Source organism: Pelodiscus sinensis, chromosome 5, assembly GCF_049634645.1.
Source record: "Pelodiscus sinensis isolate JC-2024 chromosome 5, ASM4963464v1, whole genome shotgun sequence".
Classification (NCBI taxonomy): domain Eukaryota; kingdom Metazoa; phylum Chordata; order Testudines; family Trionychidae; genus Pelodiscus; species Pelodiscus sinensis.
Window position 1 is genome coordinate 11306956 of NC_134715.1, and position 27622 is coordinate 11334577.

The 27622-nt window shown below is 45.0% G+C and overlaps 2 protein-coding genes across 12 annotated transcripts in view; one reads left to right on the forward strand and one right to left on the reverse strand.

The window, feature by feature from the left end:
* The first annotated feature begins 206 nt into the window (after nucleotides 1-206).
* Nucleotides 207-24338, forward strand: ENOPH1 (enolase-phosphatase 1). 2 transcript variants are annotated; one of them, XM_075929474.1, is made up of 6 exons: nucleotides 209-389; nucleotides 9293-9394; nucleotides 13224-13426; nucleotides 16944-17076; nucleotides 20683-20806; nucleotides 21199-24338. In XM_075929474.1, the coding sequence occupies exons 1-6, from the start codon at nucleotides 306-308 to the stop codon at nucleotides 21336-21338; spliced, it is 786 nt and encodes a 261-aa protein (XP_075785589.1). In that variant the 5' UTR covers nucleotides 209-305; the 3' UTR covers nucleotides 21339-24338. The 2 variants fall into 2 exon arrangements, with proteins under 2 accessions (XP_075785590.1, XP_075785589.1); XM_075929475.1 differs by lacking the exon at nucleotides 20683-20806 and having other exon boundaries at nucleotides 207-389; nucleotides 16944-17062.
* Nucleotides 24314-27622, reverse strand: part of TMEM150C (transmembrane protein 150C) — an 81235-nt gene continuing 77926 nt past the window's right edge. For all 10 annotated transcript variants that reach the window (XM_075929484.1, XM_075929486.1, XM_075929481.1 and 7 more), the window contains one exon: nucleotides 24314-26712. In XM_075929484.1, coding sequence (XP_075785599.1) covers nucleotides 26504-26712 — 209 coding nt within the window. In that variant the 3' untranslated portion in view covers nucleotides 24314-26503. The remainder of the gene's footprint in view (nucleotides 26713-27622) is intronic.

A 27622-nucleotide genomic window follows, 5' to 3' on the forward strand; every position in this document is an offset into this window, starting at 1 on the left:
GATCAGGCCTAGGACATACTTCAGGCAACGTCCCGCACTGCAAGCTCACAACGCAACCCCGCCTCTCCCTCGCCCCCCCCCCCTTTGCGTCCGCCGCAGCCGCCCTGCAGGCGCATTATGGCAGCCAAGCCAAGCTCCACCCTTCGTTTCTCAGCCGCCAATCAGATGCCAGCCAGCGCCTGGATTGCTGGAGCAGCTCCCCTTCCCCCCACGTGGTGCGCTCCCCACTGGTCCCCCCCCTCCGCTGGTGCCCAGGCTGTGCTGGCGGCGCGCGCTCCCCTCGCTGCCTGCCCCGGCGCGCGGCGATGGTGCTGCTCCCGGTGCCTGCAGAGGTGGCTGCGGTGCTGCTGGATATCGAAGGCACCACCACGCCCATTAGCTACGTGCAGGTGAGCGCTCGCGGCGGGGCAGCGCTGGGCACCGGGGCGGCTGCAGCCGGGCGGAGAGCGCTTGGGCGCCAGCCGGTGGGTAGCGTGCAGTGGGGGGGCTGCTTGCCACGTGTGTGTGTGTGTGTGGGGGTCTCGCCTTCCCCTTCCCCGCTGCAGCTGGAGCGGCGCCCGGGTGGCTCCTCCCCCTTGGCGTGCCCGAGGTGAGGGCATCCCTGCCCCGTCTCCCCCACACTCCCTTCATCCCCCTCCCCATCACTGCCTGGCCGCCTCTCGCTCGCTTTCCCCAGGCTGGGCTGCGGGGCTTGCAGGGTGGGGAGTCTGGGGCGAGGCTCGGGCTCTCAACCTCGGAGGGCAGGTTCCTTTTCTGCTGTGCCACTGGAGGGCCCCCCAACCTCCCTGCCTTCAGGACCCGCCTTCTCCGTCCGTTGTTCCAAGGGGGCCGGGTCCAGCCAGCACCAAGCTTGTGGGGGTGGCTGTCGGGGGAGTGCGCCCTGGGTGCAGCCACCAGTAGCTTTCCCCGGGATGGAGCTGGCGCCCTTGAACACAGGAAGGATAAAAGGGGCCCTGAAGGGAGGGTGGTTGTGGGCTCCTCTAGTGGTGCAGTGGATAAGAAACCTGTCTCTTGAGCCAGAGGTTAAGGGTTCAATACCCACCCTACATGGGCTTGGCACCCTTAGAACAAATGAAGGAAGCATAAGGGAGGGAGCCCAGATTGTAGGGAGGCTGGGGGGCTCCTCCTCCTACAGTGGATAAGGTACTTGTCTGCAGAGCCATTCCTTTGCCCGAGGCCTGCCCCACCTGGTCACATCCTTCTCTGCCCCCCCATGCAAGTCCAGGTAGTGGTTACCTGCAGGAAGGGACCTCTTTTTCTCCCTCCCTCCCCCTCTGCAGTCTCAGGGTTTAGAACAGCACAGCAGCCTGCTCTGCTGTCCTTGCCCGACCTAGTGTGCCCTCTTCACTCAGCAACAGGAAGCTGGGCAAAGCAGAGCAAGCTTCTCCATATCTCCCAATGGGGGGGGGCAGGGAACTTGACCCCCATGCCAGGACCTGTCCCCCTGGGACCTGTCCATAGGACAGTTGAGACAGCTGTCCCTGGGGCACTGCAAAATGCAGCACCTGGAGCAGCATCCCTGAATCTTCCTATGGACAGTTCTGGAAAGCAAGCAGACAGTTCTGGAAAGCGTGCAGGAGGGGGGCCAAGTGTTGGGGTGGATGAGTGGGTGCTGGCTGGCTATAAGAGGGGGAATGGGGTGTGGCCTTCTGACAGGCAGCACTTATTGCAGGGGCTCCCATTTGGCAGTACACAAGGTTAAGGGGGAGGGAAGAGAGCTTCCTGCCTTGGCCCCATGCTGCTCTCAGAAGGGGCCAACACTGGCATTACCCCCTCAGATCCCACTGGCCACAATTCCTCATTCCCAGCCAATGGGAACTGCAGGGATAGTGCTCGCAGTTAGGAGCAGCATGCAAAGATCCCTGCTCTCCCTCTTCCTCCCCCGGAGCTACAGGGCTACCCTGGATGCATCTGAGAGCAAGTTGGGGCTGAGGCAGGCAGGGAGTCAGCCTTAGTGGCAGCCCTGCTACACTACTGGAGATCACGATTGACAGGGAGAGTCCCCAGGATGGACCAGTTAATCGCAATTGACCCGTTCATGATCACTTGTCTAAAATGGGCATTTGAATTGTGACTCCACAGATTTTAGCACTGAAACAATGCTATATCCCTGCCACAGCTTCCCCCAATTAAATTTAAATATGGAAACATTGAGGGAGACCACTAAATCTAATCCATCCCTTACTTCTCTCAGAACACTTACATTTTAGTAATATTTTCTAAAGTTAAGCTGATTTTAAAGCTTAACTTTAGTAATATTAGATATTTAAAATCTAGCCACTCTTTTGCACCCAATCTGCACCCTGCCAGCTAAGTGCAACTTGACAAACGTGAGTAGGTTATCATTACTAGAGTGCTAGCTTGCCACATCAGGAATTCAAGAAAACAGGTCATTTGTACATGCCTGAGGCCCAGTTTTGTTTGCTAACACCTACTGTGGCTTAGTACACCAAACAAGAATAGCAAATTGAAAATGTTTTAGTGATTTGGCATGATTACTATGGAATTCCTACAGTTTTTATACACATTCTTTTATCTGATCAAGTTTTTTATAGACATTTTTGGATGTAGCATTAACCATAGATCATATTAAGAATGTTGTCACTTTGGATCACAGTTCTCTTTCAAGGTTAATATGCATGATGAGCTGTCAAATGCTATCAGGCCAGTGCTCAGAACATAGATGTCAGTGAAAGAAAGGAATTAAAAGTGAAATAACCCTACTGAATGTACAAGCTGAGATTTTTTTTCCCCTTGTTTTCACTGCTGGTCGCATCATTGACAACACAACTCTAATTTTAAAGCTTAACTTGTCAGCAATATGAATTTCATGAAGGCAAAACAACAAGGGAAGGGCCGGTAGTCTTGACTTTTGAGAGGTATTTTTAATATACATGTATACTGGGTTCAACCAATCAAAATATCGAGTCATTCCGTTTTTGTCCTGGGGTGCTTGTCTCTGCTGTTTTATGAAACTGGCCCTTCCCTGCCAGTCATTAAATAAAATACTATTTTTTTTAAAGAAAACAAAAAAGTTCCACTCATCCGCTGACAGATTACCTAACACAACAACCACCTTTCACCCATTGGCTTTCATGTAGACCCCTCTTCTAAGATAATCTAGTTTTATGTATTGGTATCTTTGTTGTTACCATATACAACGTTTTTCTTCTCTGCAATTTTGATTTTGGTAGATTGTTAGTATACAAGATCAAAACTGGGTCTTTAAAAGGAAATTAACTTTCTAAATCTTGTCTGTGGAGATTGTAGATAAGCAGTCTAGTCTTTATTAGGTCTGGTCTATTCTTACAAATTTTGCTGATATAGCTATGTTGGTTATGGGTGTAGGTGTTTCTTACAACATAACTACAGCGTCAAAACCTCTTTTACTGGAGATGTAATTACTTTGGCAAAAAGCCTTCTTGGCTGGTATAAGTGCATATGCACAAGAACAGTTTTGCTGGACTAGCTTAATTTTCTATACTCCAGGGCAAGAGTGTTCCAAGATAAACATTTATAAATGTTATTTCTCAGCATGTTGGTGTGTGGCGATTGGTTGGTTGTTTCTCTGTATGTGTAGTGGTGGTGTAAGAGGGTTTGAATTAGGGATGTTAGCTATCAGATATTTGTGTAAACATGTAACCGCTGAAAATGTTAGCGGTTACATGTTCACATGCAGGGAACCGAGGAGGGGAAGGGCAGGCAGGAACCAGTGCTGGCAGGGAGCAGGTTTAAAAGTTCCAGCTCTCCAGACTTCCAGTTCTCAAGACTCAGCTTTCATTCAGACAAACAAACCCTCAGATGCTATCAGTTCAGAACCCCTCAGATGCTATCAGTTCAGAACAATACCTTCAAAATGTGAAGCCAGTATCACTGAAGCAGGGTTGTCCATATGAATTTGTAGAGGGCCTGAAGCAATACGTCTACACTAGCAGCTTCTTGCACAAGAACAGCCGTTCTTCTGCAAAAACGTGCTGGCTGTCTACACTGCACCAGCGTTCTTCCAGAAGTAAATTTACAGTACAGTGTTGTAAAACAGGGCTTCTTCCAGAAGAGTTATTCCTCTCCCCACGAGGAATAAGCCCTCTTGCGCAATAGCTCTTCCAGAAGAGGGTACAGGTAGTCCTCGGGTTACGTACAAGATAGGGGCTGTAGGTTTGTTCTTAAGTTGAATTTGTATGTAAGTCGGAACTGGTACATATTGTAGGGGAAACTCTAGCCAAACATTTCTCCAGAGCTCAGTTTTATTCTCCCACACCTCACTTCCCTCAGTCCTTTATTCTCAAGCTGAGGTGTCTGCTGAGAAAAGCTGCTCCGCGTCTCCCTGGTCTGCTGTGGGGTGGGTGGGCGCTAGCTTCGCATCTCCCTGGTCTGCTGGGGGGAAGCAGCTAGTGCGGGGTTGCCTCACATCGGATCCCTACTTACAAATGGGGTAAGTCGGATCCATATAACCCGGGGACTGCCTGTAGTGTAGACAGGCAACATGAATTTCTTGTGCAAGAAGCCCCTATGGTTAAAATGGCCATCAGAGCTTTTTTGCGCAAGAGAGCATCTACACTGCCATGGATGCTCTTGCACAAAAGCACATGGCAGTGTAGATGCTCTCTTGTGGAAGAGTTTTTGCACAAGAACTCTTCCGCAAAAGAGTTCTTGCGCAAGAAGCTGCCAGTGTAGACGTAGCCCTGGGGTATATCTACACTTGAACCCTCTTTTGATAGAGGGATGCAAAGAAGACATTCTAAATTGCAAATGAAGCTGGGATTTAAATATGGCGTTATTTTGAAATAGCGCCATAACGCGATTATGCAAATGAAGCACGGGATATTTAAATCCCGGCTTCATTTGTAATTCTGAATGTCTTCATTTGCATTCCTCTATCGAAAGAGGGTGCAAGTGTAGACATACCCTTACTGAATTCCATTCCCTTCCACTTCCAATTCATAGCCGGCCACTATAAACATTTGCAAGATTTTTTTTCTGGCCTCAATTGGATTCTATAAAGAGGATTTTATTATAGAATATAAATGGCTTACTTCTTAGGTATGTCCCATCACAGACTTCCCAGTGGTTTACTTTCAATCTCCTTAGAGAAAATACAGATACATTTTGTGCATTAATTTCAGCAGATGATATAATTAATCTGGTTCTACTTCCATCACTTAATTCACTGAACTCTATTAAGCCACAGTTTTCTAATCTTCTCTCATATTAGAATACAATTAGTAAGGATCTCAGCATTTCAGTATGCTCTAGGAGTTTAGGGGTTTTGTACATCCTAGGGTAGGGTTGTCACTCATCCTCTGCACAGGGCCAATTTCAAATGTTGAATTATGGGACATGGTACGAATTTAGGATTATGCATTATTCTCCATCCACAGCACAGTTTCATTAATCTTTGCATAACGATCAAGGGCAGAATTTGCTTGTTATGTAACAACCAAACTCTACTTTTGTCCCATTCAGTATCAGCTATTCAACAGGAATATACGCTGAATTGTAGGGTGTGATAGTTTTGATTTCTTTTTCTCTCCCTTCTTTATATATTGTCTTCACTTCTTTCCTCCCAATAACTAACCCTAGTTCCCAATCCCTTGAGAGCTTCTGATCCCTTAAAATGATCAGTCATTAAATAATCAATGATAGCATTCATATGCTGTCACTGGGCTTGAGATCATACCCCAATTAAAGGAATAGTGCGTGGGAGATCACTTATGTGATTTTTATGCAGGCTGCCGAATCATGAAGACAACACTGCAATGGTCAATCTCTGTTTATATTTGGAAATCTTTTTGCAAATCATGGGGGCTAGAAACCTTTTTTTAAAAAGATAGTTGAGATATTGTATAATCTAAATGTTGTCATGGGGGATGCATACATACATCAAGCCAGCTGCATTTTTGACACATCTGTCACAACTGAAACATTTTATCCTGGTTTTCGTGTTGAATTTAAGTGGATACCAACTTGAAATCTAGACACTTTCTAAAAATGAGATAAGTTGCTTCAGATATTCATGGGTTAGATCACAGAAGTCCCCTTGGGGTTTTCCCCAGTACACTAATCAAGCCATTGATGTTTGCCTTCCTGCCCCCTGGGGCTCCCCACCACTCTGTCCTGCTGCGCCAGAGGTTCTGGTCGTTTCCAGCCAAGGCACAGAGTTGAAGTTACTGCCCCCCCGTAGAACAACACAGACACTGATTCAGTTGAGCATCCAGAAAACTAACTTCCAAAGTGGATCAAAACCCCAAACAAATCCATCTTCCCTTGTGTAAAGCTTTTACACAGAGAAAGCGCATAAGGTCAGCCCTCTTTATCAGTGATAGAGAGAGATGCACAATAGTTGCTTCCCTCCAGGTAATAATTATTTACACTGGGCTGGATAATAAACAAAAGTGTTTTTTATTAAGTACACAAAGTAGGACTGAAGTGGTTGCAAGTGAAAACAGTCAGCTCAAAGTAAGTTACTGAGTTAAATAAAAACACCAGCTAATTCTAAAAATACTGAGAAACTTATTAAATTCAGGACAATGTAGCACTTTAAAGACTAACAAGATGGTTTATTAGATGATGAGCTTTCGTGGGCCAGACCCACTTCCTCAGATCAGATCTCTAATAAAAAGCTCATCATCTAATAAACCATCTTGTTAGTCTTTAAAGTGCTACATTGTCCTGCATTTTGCTTCAGCTACCCCAGACTAACATGGCTACATTTCTATCACTTATTAAATTCACATTCTTACCATAAACAGTTGATATAAACATCTCTTTCACAAGGTAAGCAGCCTCCTAGCTTGAGTCCGATCCTTTTCCCTGTTCTGTCTTAGGTGGCAAGTGGTGGGATCTTCTGGCGACTGCCCCTATAGTTTGGCTCCTCGCCCCCTTATATTCCTTTTGGCCAAGGTGGGAATTCTGTGTGCTAGGTAAAATTTTTCTCCTTGAGTGGAAAAGCACCAGCTTGGAAATGAGTTTCAGCATTAGATAGCCTGGCCATATGTCTTTCTAGGACCAAACACAGTTTGGGCTTACAGACAAACAAGACTATTTTCACAGGTCATTGGCTTGATCACCATTAAGTTTCCACAGCATCAGTAATGGCCCTCATTATCACATTAAGAATTATAAACTGATCCACACCTCATATTTCTAACTTCAAACATAAGACTAATACATGCACGAAAATAGGATATACATATTCAGTAGACTGTAACTTTAAAATTGATATGTTGCACTAGGTATTTTGTCTAAAGTGTCTTTGAATTATATATACAGGTCGTCCTTGCTCTAAGTCCAAGATACGTTCCAAAAAACTTGGACTTTTAGCAAAGCAACTTAAAATGGGGAATTTTTTTCCCGTGGCTGACTTGCAGTTAAGTAAATTGGGGGGAGTGTTTTGCATGACTTATAGTGGGGAATGGGAGGACTTATAACACATTAGTTCCTACAAGCATCAACTACTTTAGTGTGGAACAGATGTATACGGGGGTGATTTATAGTGGGGACGTCCTCTGTGTGTGTGTGTGTGTGTGTGTGCGCGCGCACGCGCACACACACACACACACACACACACACTAATTTTCATAAAGCATGGAGGCCATGACAGATACCCTTCATTAGGCAATTTTTTTTGTGATTTATAATATTTCTCTTCCCATTGAAAAACATGGAAAAACACACACATCAGGGGAAATTGACTAGACAAAAGTTCTGTCTATTATAAAGTGGTCTACTGGTAAGCCTCACCTCTTAAGGGTGAGGCTTACTAGTTAATCGGTTAAAGATTCACATCCCTAGTAGGTACAATGGCTGCCAGAGATTGCACCCAATTGCCTTAACCCACTTTTGGCAAGATAAAAAACGTGAACTCACCAGAAGTGCCCTCCCCGAGATCAGTGCCTGACTGCGAGACGTCCTTATAGGAGAGGATTGTCTCCAAGGTTGTTCTTGGCTCTTGGTGACATTGGTTGCCTCACTCAACTGCTGACCATTCTCCTCCTTCTCCACCATCTCCATTCATCTCCTTCTCCACCAGATCTCCACACTGCTGCCCAAGGCTGCCTAAGTGTCTTGGGAGGAATTCACAGACTGGCTAGAGAAGGTCAGATCCCTCTCAAAGATCACATGCAATTGCTTGTAGAAGCCGTATGTTTGCTGCGATGCTCCAGACCATCCGTTTTCCTCCTTTGTCTTTTAGTACAACTACCCCAGCTCCTTTATTTTCACTCGGCACTGCTGAGCATCCCTGACTTATCCTTTCTCCTCCATTCCCGTTGTGATCTTGGTATAGATATCTGTGATTCTTTTGCCGTTTCATAATTCCGTGATAACAGATTCCTCTCCCCATGCAGCGGTGAGGTCCAGGATCTCCTGCACACTCCATGCTGGTGCTTGTCTGCAACCCTGGGAACTCATGGTCTGTTGTGCTGCCTGCTCTGAGGTTTGCTGACCATGCTGGCCACACAGGAAATGAAATTCAGATTTTCCCAGGTCTTTTCCTAGTCACCTGGAGAGCGTACAGTTGAAAGTTCTGGCCAGAGCAATCACTTTGGGACACTGTGGAACCTCTCTGGGAGGCCAAGAACGTCGACTTTCAAAGCACTGTCTGCACTAATGTAACCTTGCCCGGTCAACTTACTCCTTGTGCAAGTAAGAGTATAGAAATTAGCTTTAATGGCCCTTAAAGTTGACAGAATGGGCTTGGTGCTGTGGACTCATTGTTTAGAAAGTCAACCTAATAGTGCTAAGTTTAACTTAAACTTTGTGTAGATCAGGCCTTAGATTCTCTATTCCCTTGTATAGTCAGCTTCCCCATGGTGAAGAAACCTTCCTAAACATCAGCAAGAGATTGGAAAAAACATTATGCTTTTTTACACTTTTCTTACAACTTTAGGACATACTATTAGAAAGCTGATCTATCAGAAACTAACTTCTTTGTAAAGTCTATTGATTGTTAATAATAAAATAATGTCCATGTACATAATGCTTTCACTTGGTTTTCAATGACCTACCTACTTCTACACACTTACTCGGATCACCTTGAGCCACACAGCACTTTGTGGTTCTGTTGAGTGAGTTCCTCTATGGCTATGCCATCAGGGTTAATGTTTGGTTTGGTAACGTTAACAATAGTTACTGAGCACTTCTATCCATTTCATAGAGTTTTAACTCTTCAGTAATGTTTACAGGACATAAACAGACTAAATTTTTAAATCGTATGTACAGTATCCCTGTAGGGGAAACTTACCGGTGTGTCAGCGAGCAAGTTTAAAGGAGTCCTGTGTGTTTTTGTTACCAGGACACATTGTTTCCTTACATCAAACATAATGTTAAAGAATACCTGCGTGCACACTGGGAAGAAGAGGAGTGCCAGCAGGACGTCAGCCTTCTGAGGAAACAGGTGAGTGATTGGAACCAGAGTTTGTCTTGCCAGTGACACTGTCAAGAACTACAGGTCACTCATAGAGCTGCGACTGTTTTAGTAAGCACACTGTAGATTTGTGAAGTAGTAGGAGGAGTTATAGCTTGACTTTGAGGAGCCCTTTTTTTTCCCTTTGTGAGCATATTTGCTTTTGAACTTAGAGTGTGTCTGTCCCTCAGACATTCCATGGATGTATTCACCTAAAGTACATTTCTGCTGACCATCATCAGCTATAAACATACTTAACCCCCACTTTCAGGATAATGGTAACAAACTGAAAATGCATTTTCCATCCCTATTCCTTAAAATGTCACACTGGCTGGGTTAGGCCAACACAATAAGATCCAGAGCTGAGAGTGCTGAGAGCCAGTGGTTCTCAGATAGTACTACCATATGCACAGTATGAAACCCTCCATTGGTAGAACCACCTGCCTCAGGTTCCCAGATGTTTAAATTCAAGGGCTGGGAGCAAAAGCCTGGAGCTGATCTCTTTGTCACAACTGTTCACTGATGGAGATGCAGTCTTCACCTCTGAAGTTTAACTGTACTTGAGCAGAACAGGAAGCCCAACAGAGTTTGAATCACAGGCTGGATGCTGAGAATCTGTTCTGGCTGAGAATGTTCTTTAGGGAGACCTAGCTGTATGTTTAGCCACAGATCTAAGCAGATAAATTAAAGGACTTATTCTGAAGGATGCTGGGCTATGCACTTGTGATTAGCTTCTATGAGGAGGTAACTGGCTCTGTGGACGTGGAAGTCAGTGGATGTGATATACCTTGACTTTCGCAAGGCTTTTGATATGGTCTCCTACAACATTCTTGCCAGCAAGTTAAGGGAATGTGGATTGGATAAATGGACGGTAAGATGGATAGAAAGCTGACTGGAAGGTTGGGCCCAGCGGGTAGTGATCAACAGCTCGATGTCAGGATGGCGGTCGGTTTCTAGCGGAGTGCCCCAAGGTTCGGTTCTGGGACCGATTTTGTTCAATATCTTTATTAATGACCTGAATGAGGGGATTGATTGCACCCTAAGCAAGTTTGCTGGAGGGAAGGGATAGAGTCCAGAGTGACTTAGACAAATTGGAGGATTGGGCCACAAGAAATCTGATTAGGTTCAACAAGGACAAGTGTAGAGTCCTGCATTTGGGACGGAAGAATCCCAAGCATTGTTACAGGCTGGGGACCAACTGGCTAAGTAGTAGTTCTGCAGAAAAGGACCTGGGGGTTACAGTGGATGAGAAGCTGGATATGAGTCAACAGTGTGTCCTTGTAGCCAACGAGGCTAATGGCATATTAGGTTGCATTAAGAGGAGCATTGCTAGCAGATATAGAGATGTCATTATTCCCCTTTATTCGTCTCTGGTGAGGCCACATCTGGAGTATTGTGTCCAGTTCTGTGCCCCCAATTACAGGAAGGATGTGGACACATTGGAGAGGGTCCAGCGGAGGGCGACCAAAATGATCAGGGGGCTGGAGCATATGACCTATGAGGAGAGGCTGAGGGAGTTGGGTCTATTTAGTCTGCAGAAGAGAAGAGTGAGGGGGGATTTGATAGCAGCCTTCAACTTCCTGAAGGGAGGTTCCAAAGAGGCTGGAGAAAGGCTGTTCACAGTAGTGACAGATGGCAGAACAGGGAGCAATGGTCTCGAGTTGCGGTGGGAGAGGTCCAGGTTGGATATTAGGGAAAAACTATTTCACTAGGAGGGTGGTGAAGCACTGGAATGGGTTACCTAGGGAAGTAGTGGAGTCTCCATCCCTAGAGGTGTTTGAGTCCCAGCTTGACAAAGCCCTGGCTGGGTTGATTTAATTGGGATTTGTCCTTCCTTGGGCAGGGGGCTGGACTTGATGGCCTTCTAAGGTCTCTTCCAGCTCTATGGTTCTATGAAGTTATACATCACTTCTTACGTATCAAGGTGCCACGCTTATATGTATTTGGTTGACATCCCCAATGTACCTATATACCTCCCATTACCTTGTTTATGGTGGTTCAATTAAAACATCCCTATCCATCATGCTGTCATCCCGACCCTGTACTGAACCTGGGTTGGTATGTCCCTGTTATCTATGGGGAGTGTACTGGTACCAAGCTGTTTCTGCAGCAAGATGTTGTTACCATCCTCCTGGAATGTTTACATGCATGGCCTGTGCCCAGTACAGCCTAGGTATGTGTGTTTCTGTAATATCAGTAGCCCTGTCTTTGCCAAGTTTCCATGAGCAGGATTTGCCTTTTGCTCACAGCTTAGCTTTGCTTTAGGTTAGCAAAGCATTGACTGTTGTGAAGCCAAAGGCCTCACACCAGGGCTCCATTGTCAGGCCCTCTTATTACTACACTTTATGCAGGCCGTCCTTGCTATACGTCAAAGATATGGTCCAAAAAACTTGGACTTACAGCGAAACAACTTAAAGCGGGGAATTTTTTTCCTGTGGCTGACTTTCATTTAAGCAAATTTTGGGGAGTGTTTTGCATGACACAGAGCGAGGAATGGGATGACTTTTATAACGCACTAGTTCCTAGAAACGTCAACGACTTTAGAGTGGAACGGATGTATACTGGGGCAACTTACAGGGCATCCCCACTATAAACTGCCCCAGTATACAGCCTTCCACACTAATTCGTTGACTTTTGTAGGAATGAATGCGTTATAAGTCGTCCCATTCCCCGCTCTGTCGTGTGAAGCACTCCCCTTGATTTGCTTAAATGGAAGTCAGCTGCGGGAAAAAAATTCCCTGCTTTAAGTTGTTTTGCTGTACGTTCCAAAAAACTGGGACTTGGACTTATAGCGAGGACAGCCTGCAGTGGGGACACCCTGTATTATTCAATTAATCTTAGAGAAGTTTATAAATCATTGTGGTAATACTCATATTTAGAATTAAAGCCGCGTTGAAAGCATTTAATATGCTGTTCAAATGGGTAATATTGTTGTTTTTTGAAGACACATGTTTTTATAGATTCAGGAAATCTGACATGGCATAGCTGGTTAATTTAGGAGAAGCCATTGGGTTTATTTAGTCTGGAACAGAGAAAACAGAGGGGAAATAACAGCTTTCAAGTACCAAAAATGTTATGAGGAGGAGGGAGAAAAATTGTTCTCCTTGGTCTCTGATGACAGGACAAGAAGCAATGGGCTTAAACTGCAGCAAGGGAGGTTTAGGTTGGACATTAGGAAAAACTTCCTAACTATCAGGGTGGTTAAACACTGGAATAACTTGCCTAGGGAGGTTGTGGAATCTTTATTGCTGGAGATTTTTAAGAGCAGGTTGGATAGACTCCTGGTAAGGAAGATCTACAGGGTGCTTGGTCCTAAATGGAGTGCCGGGGACTGGACTTGATGACCTCTCGAGGTTCCTTCCAGTTCTGTGATTCTATTGTAGCTCTTTTAAATGTATGTTGAAATTTGTCTTTTAGATGGGGAAAAAAGGCTCCATATTTAAATGTAAAACCAAGATGTTGACTGCCCAAAGTGTTTTTGGACATTAATTTATTGAATCATCATTTATTTATTTAAAAAAATGAAGCATATAAGATAAATTTAAGTGCTTGAACTGTACTTATGGCCAGCCTTACATAGAAAGGTAACTAGTGTTCAAATTAAGCTAGTGCTATTTACAATTAAAGAACATGCTTCTAGACCCCACTTACAGTAAAATTTCCTATTCAGGAAAGCTCTTAAGCACCTGTCTAAGCCCCATTGACTTCATGTATTGACTTCACGTCCTACATAGGGATGGATTTACGTTCACCTGGTTTTCTAAATTGGTGCCTTTATCACTAGCAATCTTGGGTCAATTTTTTTGTTCATCTTTTCAAGGCTGAAGAGGATTCCAGTTTGGATGGCATTGTACCTATTCCTTTAGAAACTGGAAATGGAGAAGATGAAGTGGAACAGGTCATCCAGGCTGTAGTAGACAATGTACACTGGCAGATGTCCCATGACAGAAAGACCACAGCACTGAAACAGCTGCAGGGTCACATATGGAGGGCAGCCTATACAACTGGACGCATGAAGGGAGAGTAAGTAACTCCTGTTCCTGAAAGTTTCCTTGAAGTAGATTTTTTAAAAATTTTCTTGGACATACATTAGAAGCAAGTAGTTACATAGGGGCTGAATGGCTGGTGGTTGTAGCTAAGGCTATATAAAAACGTAATCCCATTACTACTTAGCTGAACAACAAACACGGATTACAATGCTGATTTGAGCCTGAGCACTATCATGGAACAAAGTTCACCATCCACCTTGAATGCACAGTGCAAAAGTTGTCCTAGTGATTTTTTTTTTTTTTTTTTGTGGGATCTAGAGAGCAATAGTCTAAAATGACTCTGGAAAATTGTAAGACCCTTGGTTCAGTTTCATTTATATTAGTCATCCCAGTGAGTGAAGGGACAACTTGAGGGGCCAGGGAGCATGTGTGTTTTTTCCCCACCTGTATAAAAGGATCAGTATGTTCAGCAGGGATGTGCTTGCATGTTTGAGCTCTTTGCTGCTGCTAGTAAACTGACTGCAAGGCAAGATGGCAAACACTAGCTCTCAGGCTCTATGGAAGTGATGGACAATAATTTTTGCCCCTTTGGTAGTAGTCGCGGCCTGGTTCTGGCCCCCTGGAAGTGGTAGGGCCTTGAGCCGAAGGGGCAGTTCCCTCTTGGTGCCGCATGCCTGGGGGCGAGAGGAGGGGAGAGGAGAAGTGCTCTCTGCCTCCAGGACAATCATTACGAGCCATTTTGAACAGCTGGCCGTTCCCTCTAGGTGCCATGTGCCCCTGTCAGGGAGAGGAGACCACACGCTTCTCTGCCCCCAAGCCAATCACCCAGTGACAAGATATGGAGATTGTGGGAAAGCAGAATGGGTAGAGAAACAAGCCCTGATCACAGCTCCTACAGACCAACTGTCTGGCTTCACCATGCCAGATAAGATACAGGTCACAGCAAACCGTGTCAGAAACTCATATAGGTGATGCAATTACTGATTCATAAATGGAAAACAGACAGGTGGATACACAAATCTGGAGAAAGCACCCAAACTATGAAACATCTAGTGAGCTGCTGCCCTCTAAGAGTCCTTTCTAGAGGTACAGCTTGATTCATTCCATGGCACCAGACGCTAATAGAGTGGATGACAAACCTGGACATCAACCTTTAATGTTGTTTTTCAAGTAGCCATACGAAAGATGACGTATTGCCTGAATCTTAAAAATTTGAGCTTTGTCTCTTCCTGGCAAATAGGGGTTTGAGGAAATTTCTGGGAACTCACCCTCTTCCTCTAACCATACCTAGCACATCAGTTTGAGACACAGGAATTAAACTTGTCATATAAAAGCATGAAAGTAGCTAGTTCCTTTCCACAAATCTGGTCTGTTTAAATGTTTTTGGTTAACTGGTATCAAAGTTGAAGTTGCTGTACTTAAATGCCTTCTATAAAAAAGCAAACATTTTGTATAAAGCCATGTGACGTGGCATAGTAAGCATATTGTCGCAAAGGAATGGAGATGAAGAGGGAGTTACACGACTGTAAACATTTGGAAGGAAAGCATATGCTTTTATCAGCTCAGTCTCCCATTTCTTTAGATACCCAGCTCCAATGCCTGGCTTGATATTGCACGGTTTTGCATTCTGGGCATTGTTCACACCTGTGCAATGTAGATGTAAAATGCTGCCATTCTGACTTGCCAGTCTCCCAGGGCACAGGTATAAAACCATTCAAAAAATGTCTGCGAAATTACCACCTTCCTTGCTCGTTGCTTCCACTAAATCTTTGCTGTGTCCCTCCCTTGGCGATCCTCCTTCATCCGATCAAATGAAAACTGCTCATCTTCATTTTGAATGGCCTTCCTGGCCCGTCCCTGCCCTGTCGGTTATCTCCCATATGCTATCAAGATGTTGGCCTCACTCTTCCAGTAATTCCAGTTACGTTCACCCACATTAAGTTTCTCCAACAAGCACCTTCATGCTCTCTCACTTGCCACCTTTTGCACAGAATGAGCTCCTCATCCACATCTGCAAAGCCACCTCTTTATCCTCCTTCACACTCTTTTCTGTTGCTATGCCTACAGACAAAAACTCTACAGATACTGGGCAACTGCAGTGCTGAGACCTTTCCTTAATGCTGACCTGCAGAGTCTGTGACAACAAACTGATTAAGGGAGCAAAAGGTATCTCCCAGTGGTATTGTCCTCCTATTGCAGACTTTCTGGGGCAGGGTCTGGAATCGTCTTTTTGTTCTGTGTTTGTACAGCACTTAGCGCAAAGGGACCCAAAAGTGTAAAGCAGTGGAGACAGCAGCTATTGTGTAAGTTGTAGCAGCATCATTAGTGATTTTTGCTGTCAATATTAAAAACTCATTATTCTTTTAGCAACCTAAAAATCCAATTGCTCAAGGCTGAAAACCAACTCCTAAGTTACCCCCGTTGACAAAACCTTTACCGATTTCTCCATTTTCTTTTACTAAATGGATACAAAGCACCTTCAGTCAGCAGACTTGTGGAACTGATTATAAAACAAAGCTTGGTGCTCTGCTGTGTATTGCCCTTGGTATACGAGCAAATGTCTTACAAAAGCAGCACAAAGGGTAGGGGTTATACTGTGTCACTGCTCTGTCACAGGGGCCCTGCTCTCCTGTGGCCATCAGTTGGTGTAGCTGTGATGACGGAAACACCATTGTGGCATTTTTCAACCCTCCACAAAGCTGGAGTTTTTTGGGTGGGGGGCTGGTGGTTAACTATCAAATCTTCTTTCATTTCATCCCCGGTACAACTTTTTGTCTTCAGTGGAGTTATGCCAGCGATGAAATTGGTCTATGATTATTACTGTAAAACAAGTTCCCATAAATGGAGTTCATCTGATCTGCTCTGCTCTTCTTAAAGAAGCATTTTTCCCCTTAATTGTTTTTTAACACTGGACATTTCATAGGAGCTGCATAAATAGATCTTAAGGCTGAATTCTCATTTCAGTTCCACACAGCTCCCCCTCCCCTTCTTGCATAATGCACATGTTCAGAACCAGGAAATTAAGAGGATATTTTGAGCCCAGCAAATCTGCAGATATCCCACCGCTTTTTTGTGATGCAGGTACAGATACAAAGGTTGTATTCATGCAGGGCTGTACTGCTCTTTAATGGATGGAATGAGAGGATGTTGCTCCTACTAATTACTACTAGAATAGGAATGAAAACTATTTTATGGGGAGAGTCAGGCCTCAGAATATGAGAAGTCTACAACTTCCTTAATCCCTCCAAAAAGTCAGGAGGGTGGATACAGAACATCCCTTTCCTTTAGCATTTGATCAACTGGCGAAACCACAGCCAAATGTCTGAAACAGATGTTGGTAGCTACTTGATCAGATTGCTCAGTTAGAATGAAGAGTATATTATTTAAAACGAAAATAATTTCTGCAGTGGAGAAGTGCTGAGCAGCTTTTAAAAACCACCCAAAAAAATCCATCTAGTAATAGAGACAAAGCAGTGTGCATGGGGCAATATTATGTTCGTCTCATGCAGCTGCCTGCAAGTTGTTAATACGGCAATTATCTTTCACTGCAGAGTCTTTGAGGACGTGGTTCCAGCTATTAAGAAGTGGAAGGAAGCAGGAATGAAAGTCTATATATATTCTTCAGGGAGCGTGGAGGCCCAGAAGCTTCTGTTTGGATACTCGACAGAAGGTGATATTCTAGAGGTAGATAAGAGATACATATATATATGGCCTTCTATACAGATTCCCCATCTGCAGAATGGGGATGCATAGCTGGGGTGAGGATACATGGCCTCCTGCTGGCAGTATGCTAGCTGTTAATGTTCTTTGATGCCGTCATAAGTTACAGAGAAATAAGACCTGCATGATGGGCAAAGAGAATGTGGCACGAAATGCAGTTGTTAAACTTTCAAGTCAGCCACAATTTTGGAGACTCCTTCCCTGTATTTGCTTTTTCAGTTGATTTTGTGCGCTGATATCAGCAAGAGCCCTTCCGGTGCGAGTGTCAACAAAAGGGAGTTACCTCGTGCAGTAACGACTGTTCTTGGAGATGTGTGTCCCCGGGGGTACTCCATGTTTGGTGATGGGTCATCCCGAAGCTGCAGATCTGAGCCTTGCAAAGTAGTTTTCAGTTGGGCTGCACATGTGTGAAAGGTGCCTCATGGCGTTCATGCCTTAGCGCCTCGTGCACGCAGCCCAACCACCCCTTCAGTTCTTCATCTACACCCAAGTAGCCAAGATTCTGAGTTGAGGGGAGGAGGAAGGGTCGTGGAGCACCCACAGGGACACATCTTAAAGAACAGTTGTTACTCCACAAGGTGAGTGCCCGTGGGTGCTCCAATGTTGGTCACTTGAGTGTTCCGTGATTGACACACAGGCACTGAGGCCTCATGCCCTAGCTATGAAAAAGGCAAGCGCACGTTGGATATCTAATGTGTGGAGCACTGTGTCATGGGGGGGGGATGCATGAGGCTTCGGGCAGAAGGTAGGTAACATAGTGGGTTTGTTGATGTGGAACAAGGTGCAGATCTTTGGTAGGAAAGCAGGGTGAGGGCATAAAGTGACTTTGTCCTTTGTGAAGACTGTGTAGGGACAATCCACCATGAGAGCTCCAATCTCTCTGACTCTCCTTACAGAGTTGATGGCAACCAGAAACAAGACTTTCATGAAGAGGAAGGGAAGTGGGACAGTTGCTATAGGTTTAAAGGGGGCGGGGGAGCCTCATCAAACAACCTAAGATGAGATTTAAATCCCAGGTGGTGGGGCCCTAAGGAGAGGGTGAAGGTTTTGGAGACCCATCAGGAGTCTTCTGCAAACACAGAGTCCGTCAGTCAGATCATGAAAAGCTGTTATCACTCTGACAAATGAACGATTACGGATGAATAGGCCAACTCTGCCCCCTTGAGCTCCTAGATAGTCAAGGATGTTATGAAGTGGGGAAGTGCAAGGGTCAACCTGTGCTTGACGACACCATGAAGAAAAACACCTCCATTTATGCAGGTAACTCGCACTTCTGGAAAGTCGCCTGCTGTGGAGAACGTCCTTCACCAGTGGACCTCCAAATCTTGGAACTAGATAGGAGCCATTCACTGAGGTGAAGGGTATGAGGCTGTGGGTGTAACAGTGTCCCAAGATTCTGCGACTGAAGATCGTGGAAGCGAATACAGGGGTTGGATGGATATTCAATGCGGATATGGGAACCAAGTCTGCCTGGACCAGGAAGGAGCTATCAAGATGACACTGGGGATAAGAGGGATCAGTGGAAATGCATAAAGTAGTGGAGCATTCCATTGAATTAGGAAAACATCTCCCAGAGATCCCTTGCCCGGACCTCGGGAACAAAACCAGGGGCATTTGGCGTTGAGGTGTGATGTAAACAGGTCTATGGACGGACACCACCATCACGAGGGAGTCGGGGTCAGGACCCCAGGATGAAGCTCACAGCCGTGGTCAGTTGGAAAAACTGCAGCTCAGAGAGTCTGCAATGGTGCTGTTCACACCTGATGCTTACCTGGTTGCAGATGCACCAGCTCCACAAACGGATAGCCACCACACATAAGGAACGAGAGCATGCAGCCCCCTGTCTATGTAAAACATTGCTGTGATATAGTCAGTGATTCTGCAGATGGGCGCCCCAACCCAGTAAGGAAGTGTCACTTGTAATCTGCACCAAAGGTTGCGGTTGGTGAAAGGGGGCCCCCATGAAAAGATTGTCAGGGGATGTCCACCATCGCAGGAAGACATGAACATCTGCGGGTATAGTGACCTGCCTGTGCAATGGGTGGGGAGATGGAATGTAGGCAGACACTAGCCAGCCCTGTAGGGAGCAAAAGTGGAGGCAGATGTGTTGAACAATGTAGGTAGTTGCCGCCATCTGTCCCATCAACTGCAGGCAGGTAAGTACCATAGTAGAAGGGCTCATGGAGAGTATGGTTATGAGATCCTGGAAAGCGGTGAAATGATGGTGAGGTAAATAAGCCTGAGGTGACACCGAGTCAAGGTGAGCTCCAATGAGCTCTGTCCTGGATGAGTTCTAGGATTTATTTTTGTTCATTGATGAGAAGGCCTGAATAGATGTCTGGTCCTTAGCACCATAGCACCAGTCTCATGAAACTGGCCTTTTATGAGGTAGTCGTCGAGGTATGGAAAGATCACAGCATCCTGCAGTCGGAAATACGCGGTCACTACCACTAGGACCTTTGAAAAAACTTGGGGGCGGAAGACAGACCAAAGGGCAGGACCTTTTACCGGTAATGGTCTGTGCCTACTGTAAAACGAAGATAGCGCCTGTGTGACGGGTGTATAGTGATGTGAAAGTACACATCCTGTAGGTTGAGGGCTGTGAACCCGTGCCCTTCATCCATTGCCAGAATAATTGTTGCTTTTTAAAGCCCAGTGAGTCCAGCAGTGTCATCAGCGGTTCCTTTCGACACATTTTATTTCTTCTTTAACTGGGAAGTGTGGAGGGGAGGGGGGGAAAAAAAGCAAGAAATGCAGGAAGGGAGAACCAGGCAATAGAGGGGACTCTCTCAGCCTCCTGAGCAACCAGAGTCATGTTGCGCTCCTCTGACACAAAAAAAATTTAAGTAACTCTAGCTATGAAAGAACAAGAACTATACATACGAGGAAAACACTACTAAACTACTCTGTGACGGTAAATACGCCGTGAGGTGGGTCCAAGCTCTGTCCATGTCTGAGGGCAGTTAGTGAGGAACTGAAGGGGGGGTTGGGCCATATGCATGAGGCATGGCCCTAAGACATGAACTCCATGAGACGCCTTTTGCACATGCTCAGCTCAACTGAAAACTGCTTTGCAAGACTCCGATCCGTGGCTCCGGCATGACCCATCACCAGCAGTGGAGCACCCACGGGGACATCACCCAAAGAAGAAGAAAACAACGATCTCACTTTCACCTGCCCCCTCTGAAAAAGAAAGAGAATCCTCCCTAATTTAGCTACCTCTCCAGAAAAGCCTGCATAAATCGACTCCCTTCACTGCAAGGCAGTCCTTAGGCACTGTTCAAAGCCTATCTCCACATCAACATAGCTTATAAATGGATTTCTTTTGCCAGCTTTAAGGAAAGATGCTGAGAAAACTACATAGTTAATGGGGGCCCTCTCCTCCGGAAGCTCTTCCTGTTTGTTGTATCATTGAAAAGGACACGTCGTCTCTGGCTGTCCCTCGTGTAAATTCCCTCGTGTGCTGCTTTGATAGGGAGAAGGATTACCAATTAGGGTCCTGTACATTCATTCTCTGGCTTCTAGAATTAGTATCCTCCTACAAAAGCCATATTCTCTTCATTCTTTCAGCTCTTTGATGGCCACTTCGATACCAAAATAGGACACAAAGTTGAGAGTGAGAGTTACAGGAGGATTGCAACAAGCCTCGGGTATTCAACTAACAACATTCTTTTCCTGACGGATGTCACCCGAGGTAGGCGGTCTGGCTTTCCTGCTCTTCCCCACACTGCAGCAAAGGATGAAAAGTAACAGGCTTAATCTGCAGCAAGGGAGGTTTAGGTGGGATATTTGGAAAAACTTTAAGGATTGGTAAGCTCTGGACCAGCCTTCTAAGGGAAGTTGTGGGATCCCCAAACCTCTCTGAGGTGGTCTAGATTTATTTGGCCTTGCCTCAGCACAGGGGGCTGGATTTGATGACTTATGCCCTTGTCAGATCTACACTTCAGTACTATTGCACTGCTATATGGAGACACTGTTTGAGTCTCAAACTCCAGTCACCTCGAGCATTCTAAGATGCCTCCCAATTGGGGTAGCAGAGGGGTTGTATTGGCCTTCGTGTTGCCTAAACTTCGATCTTTTCCACAGAGGCAAGTGCTGCAGAAGAAGCTGATATGCACGTGGCTGTGGTAGTGAGGCCAGGCAATGCAGGGCTAACAGATGATGAGAAGTCGTATTACAGTCTCATCACGTCTTTCAGTGAACTGTTTCTGCCGTCCTTCACTTAGGAGAACTGGTGCACATGCACAGAAAACCAAACTACACCTACTGGAATTGTCTTTGTGTAATCTTCGCTAATTGTATTGGTAATAAGCATTTTAAAGAATATATACTGGATCCATGACCTTAAGCAGACATTGATCTAAGTATGGTGGAGGGGATTTTTAATGCAATGAAACTGAGGTCTATCAAAGTCAGTTAGTTCTGAGTGGTGTGAGGAGCAGCATTAATGAAGCCTGTCTTTGTTTAGTTTTCTTATCAGGGAATTTATTACTCTAGGATGACTGTTCTGCTATTACCACTGGGTAATGTAAAATGTGACAACATTTGTCACTTTTAAGAACAAAGTATTTTGTGAACTAAGTATTTCTCACACTCCCCCTACCTCACACTTCTGACTTTACAAGGAAATATGAACTTCTCCCTTCTTCTAAGGCCTATACCTCTCATGTTAGAAGTTAAATTAAGGCACATTTATTTCATCAGAGGTTCGGGTACGTAAGTTTGGGATAGCCAAAGGTAAATGTGAATGATTAAGCTTGGATGCTACAGCTTAAATCTGCCAGAGTCCTCAGCAGGCCAAGTTAAATATAAACCCACTTGTGATATTGGGCTATTCACTCCAGGACCTGCTGCATCCTAAAGTCAGATTTCCATTTAGGTCTGAGACATTGCATTCTTAGCAATAATCCCTGATTTTTTTTCTTAAGCAGCCAAGAAAAGGTTTCACTGACTCATGATCAGCTATGAAAAGACATATAAAGATAGTTCATTGCTTTGGCACTTCCTGCTGAATTTGGTATCAGTCATAATGAACTATTACAAAACATGTAACAGCAGCACTGTTAGCAATTTTTACATGATACCCTATGTTGGTAAATAAAAGTACAATTATCTTATGCCTAAAATTCCAGGATTTGCATTATCCCACCAGTACCCAGCCTCCAGCACCGGGTAGAAGGGTTTTCTTCCCTGTAACCTGCTCTCTCTTTCCTTCAGGGCTGTCACTTCCTAATCTTTCCCGCAGGCCTTGCAAGCTTGCTCTTGGAGAGGAATTTGTTACTCTCGTTATGTTCAGTGGGAATTCTCTACCTGGTAGGAAAACAGGCACAGCAAATAGGCTACCTGTTGTTAACAGCAGTCAATCACAGGTGCAACACAGAGCTTAAAGACCTAATTCACCACCATCATGCACTTGCTGTAGGGTCACTTGCACCTGTGGGTGTAAAGTGCTGCCCAATCAGAATGGGAGTGTCTACAACTGTGAAGAATGGTCTGTGGGGAATCCTTTAACTTAAGGAAGAGCAAGCATTATCCATAAAATGTACAAAACCCAGCGTCTCCTGCTTGTGCAGAAAAGATTGCTGCGTGTGCTATCACATACTTGTGCATGTGTTTTATTTTGTCCTGCCGTCTGCATGTTTTACTGGCACAGTGTGACTGCTTAATTTTTTTAGCTGACTGTCAGAAGCATTTTTAAGTCTTACAGCTTTACTTAAGCAACATAGGAGGAAAGTACAGAAATACAGGCTTAAAGGACCCAGAAATTCTTACTTTCTGTCCATGTACTCCTACCTGTCTGAATCGAGATTCACGAGATTACCTTACACTGACACATTCTTACATTACTAAGAAGGGAAGTTTGGCACAGTGAACATTATGAATTACAGGAGCCTTGTAATGAGATTAGCAAAGTCTTACTGCCACCGGAACCCATGTCTCCACCTATCCTGTGTATTTGGCTGCCCCCTACAGGGGAGAGTGTGAAAATTCTAATACCATGGCAGTGGTGATTTAGAGTCTTTCCAGTGGAGGGGGCATTTGTTTCTGTTGGGCCATGCCCCTTACAAGGAAGGGAAAAGGGTCTATGTTCTGCCACCAGAGAAGTACAGGAAAAAGTTGCTCACTCTATTGCTCTGCAGGAGAAGAAGCGGGGGGGTGGAGCCATAGAGCCAAAGCAGAATGAATAGGTTAAATAGCTGGAGATGGACTGGACGTGCTTTTCCCCAGAGCGTACTAGATTGGGATCACTTCCTGGAGTCCTCAGACACTCGTGTGCAAGTAGACAACAGCCTTCCTTCCCCATGAGAGGCATTCCTCTGCCCAGAGCCCCGGGGGAAGCTGTATGGGTAAGAAGGGAGGGGTTTTGACATAGCCCCCGCTGGTATAGTTGCTATAGCCATGGAAGCCAAGAGAAGCTAGGGGAGGGAGGGAGAGTGAAGATCCTTTTGGGGCACATGGGGAGGAAAAGGTGCATTTCACCAGCATTTCTTATGCATGGCTCCAGGAAGCATTTGTGCACAGACTATGAAGCTCTTTCTAATCCAACCCCGGCCTATTTTAAAATCTCTTACAAATGAGGAGGATTTTTGAATGGGGAGGGTGGCAGTACCGTGCCTCATTTTGGTAGGCATGCAACAGGCTCGTCTAGTTTCACTGCCCAAACGTGGCTCCTGAGCCTGCATTCGGGTGGGCAAGCAGGGGCATTATGTCCCAGTGGGAGGATTTCCACATGCTCTGCACCAGCCTGCCCTAGTAAATCGGTTAGCAGGACTGGACCCTAACTGGAATGCCAAGATTAAATCAACATCATAAATGCCCAAATACTTGTGTAAAATTCTGAGGCATCTCAGTGGTGCTAGTAACACAGAGATGATCTTTGCAAAAGATAAAATGCAGCTTGACTGTCTATCCCTTTTAAACTAGAATGGCCAAACACTAGGGAAGTAGCTGTCCAGCCCCAAGGGAGGCCCAGTTACTCTGAACACAGATGGGGACTTCAACTTAGTTAAGAATCATTCTCTCCCTAAACAAAGTCCACTGCAGAAATGCACCAAATTCACAACAGTTATTGCTATAGCCATACCTGCATGACTGACTGGACACAAAACTGATGTGTATCATTGTATCCTGATGCAAAGTGAGTATTTGCTCACATCTTGTTCCATTTGTTTTCATAAATTGTGTATGGGGGGGAAGGGAATAAAACTCACTCCATAAAAAGTTTATTTAGTGGTCATGTTTGAGTGTATACCAGTAATTGTTCAGTTGTACTGATATGTGCCATAAGAAATACTTTAAGAAATGTACAGCATATCACCAAAAGCCTGAAATTCAACTTGGATTGCATATAGTCAGTGGAAAAAATTCACAGACTTAATTTTTACTTTGATAAAATTTCAAAATATAAAATGATAAAACAAAAGCATTATTTGATTTTAAAAAAATGTCACAGTGGACTATTTACAGTAAACACATTTTAAACAGAAATTTACTACTCTGCTCAGTATTCCCATGTGTGAGATTCTCCATGTATGTGCATTCCTGCCAGTCTCACCTTCCTCTAGCAATGAAGAAAAGGAAAAGATACCTGGCTTGCCTTTATATTACTTTCAGTCTTCCCCTAATGGTGGCTTTACCACCTATTATTTCATTTTAATGATTAACATCCCCTGCAGACATTCCCTTCCCTGAGTGTCCTGCTAATTTTTTCTTATTCTAAGATCATTACTGAAGGGCTAAATTCTGCAGCCAGATATAAACCCTTCATTCAGTGGAGCTACTGTGGAATTATACAAGGACAACAAATATAGAAACTGTCCCAAAGAAGGGAGGGGGGTGCCGAGACCTGGGACCAGGAATTCAGCCAGCGTCCTCTCCTGCCATCGTCCCTTTAAAAATGCAGGGGTTGGAATGAGCGAGTAGTCGATCAACTACGCCTTTACATCCTTACTCAAAAGAAACCTCAATTTTTCAACCTGTTCCAATTTGAGCTGTATTTATGTTACATGATGAAAAAATCTTAGTTTTGGCCACTGAACCAAGATCATTGGTAATTGAGCGCCTTCCCCCCCCTTAGGAATGAAATGAAAGCGCCTCTGAGTCCTGTTGGGGCTTTGGTTTACCCATCTCCACCTGCAGCTATTTATTTACTACCCCAAACTTTCAAGGTGAGTTCAGCCCCATGTAGAGGGGCCTGTCTATCATTTAAGTCACACTTAAGCCCTATGGCCCTGATACTTTTGCACATGCGGGTCCAACCAAATGGAGTCTGTTGCTGAATTGGGCACATGGGCTAGGTAGGTAAGCTAAGGCCAAGGCCTCTGCAAACGGTGCATTTCCCCTTTAGTGCATAAGCAGTAAAATAAACCTACCTCCAGTAACATCTGCCTGAATTTATGATGTTCCGATCATGCATGAGTCAGAGTCTTCACTCGAGGTTTTCCTTGTCAGTGAGAAAAGCAGCTTTCTAAATACTATACACTATCTTATGGAAGCACTTAAAAAAACCCAAACTCTCTTGGTCCCCACCGGGCAGAAGAAATACTCACATTTTAACCTAGTGCTGTTTGTTCACATGGGTCACAGCTGTTCAGCCCATTCCACATGGAGATGCAGACAAGTTTCATCCACACTGCTGGGATGTGCCTGGTATTTTTGCATTGGTGCTGGTGGGCTGCCTCAGTCCCACAACAAAGTGGGCATCTGCTGATGACCCCTGTCTGTTTCACTGCCTTCTTAGCTATGTAGTTTTCCCCAAACCAGGCCTCACATTTACTGGCCTTCCAAATGGAAAGAAATTCCTGTCCTTACACAGGGCCAGTATGTTTGTGCTCTCTTCTTCCACTGACTGGTTCCAGGTCCAGCTGCCATGAAACCAGCTGAGAATTCTTCCTCACTCCACATTCAAGTTTCCTCTGTCCAACAACAAGACAATAAAAACCAGTTGAAAACATGAGAGAGGTGCATTCTAGTGGTCTGAATGCAGGAGTAGGAACCAGCAACGCCCAAGTACGAACCCTGACTGACCGGTCACCCTGCAGCAGTTGCCTCCCCAGCTGTATAATGGGTACAGTACAATCTGCCTCACAGTGACCTTATGAGGATTAGGATATTTCTAAGAGAAATGGGACAGAGGTTGAAGAGAAAGAGACCCTTTTAGCACAAACTTAGCAGTCGGCCTTTCTTTACAAATACATTGGTGTTTTCAGATTTGATCAGATAGGTCCTTGTGTTTTTCCTCTGCTCTTAAAACAGCTCCCATCAAAGCCCTTTGGCAATACATCTGTGACTACATGAAAAATGAACTTGTCAAAAAAAAAAAAAGTGTAATGAGATCATGGGTTAAATCTGATGACCACGCCAGCCCACCTGCCATGTAATGACGGCAGGGCTACACCTGATCTGTTTGATACTCAGAGGCTTCAGACGGGCTTTCAGAAAAGCTCAGAAAGTTTTCCTGGTACTCGGAGCAAACGATCTCAAATCTGTAGTGTCTGAACTCTACAGCAAAGGTGCCGAAGTAGCAGAGGAAGCACATCACCAAGCCCCACTGGATCCTGGCTGCATGCATATGGATCCTCTGTGCCATCAGAATGAAATCTGGAGAAGAGCTGTCAAGGAGAACATGTCTTGCAGTAACAGTCCAGGGTAAGAGCAGGTACAGCGGCACTGGGTTGAGTTTCAGATGGGGGAGAAAATACAATCTTGCCTTCCTTTTACACCTAAGTATAATCCACTGGAGAGTGACAACCAATGTGCAATTAAAACCGGTATTTAACAGAGGATCAGGGACAAGCTGAATGTCAGCTATGCAATTCAACAGGAAACTGAATAAACTGGGAACATTTCAAGGCTGTCACTTGTGGCAATGCTTTCATGTGGATAATGAACGTGCTCCTATTCCTGCTAAATTGTGCTTAGCCCTGGCACCGTTCATCTCAAAGCATTTGACAGAGAAGGGGAAGTATCGACAGGGCCAGTCTCTTTGTCTAACCTTATTTTGGGCTTAGGGTAAATCCACTTGTTACTCCTACTGGCCACTCGTTCCAGAACCTCTGCAAAACAGCCTTTGTGGGAAGTCTGGAAACACCAGTAAAAATACAGTCTCTTGTCTATTATACTGAGGAAAAAGCACCACAGTCTAAGATCAAATCTTCCTCCGAGTTGCCTCAGGGTCTTTTGCGCTGTCGTCCTATTTGGACTCAGCTCCCTGGGACAGGGACTGTGTCTTTGTATCTCATGCCCCGTTAAGCACACAGCTGGCGTTTAGCAAACACTGACTTCTTTTGTCTCATCTACAGTATTAAAACTCCCAGGCCAGCCATCTGGTTACAACACAAACTTCCCTAACATAGTTAAAACACCTGGACTTTGTAGGGCTAGAACATGGTTGAAATAAGATTATGCTCCTTCCTGCAGTCTGAGACCTGGCCAAACTGGGGGACCCTCAACAAAGCGTAGATGTGGCCTCTGACCTACTTATCCACCTACCTTTTGTAGAGGATTATTG

What these genes read in the sequence shown, in the direction of transcription:
- ENOPH1 (XM_075929474.1), top strand. Translation starts at nt 306, where the DNA reads ATGGTGCTGCTCCCGGTGCCTGCAGAGGTGGCTGCGGTGCTGCTGGAT. An exon ending in ACTGGACGCATGAAGGGAGA is followed by an intron (nt 13,427 to 16,943) that starts GTAAGTAACTCC and finishes CTTTCACTGCAG; the next exon opens with AGTCTTTGAGGACGTGGTTC. An exon ending in CCTGACGGATGTCACCCGAG is followed by an intron (nt 20,807 to 21,198) that starts GTAGGCGGTCTG and finishes TCTTTTCCACAG; the next exon opens with AGGCAAGTGCTGCAGAAGAA.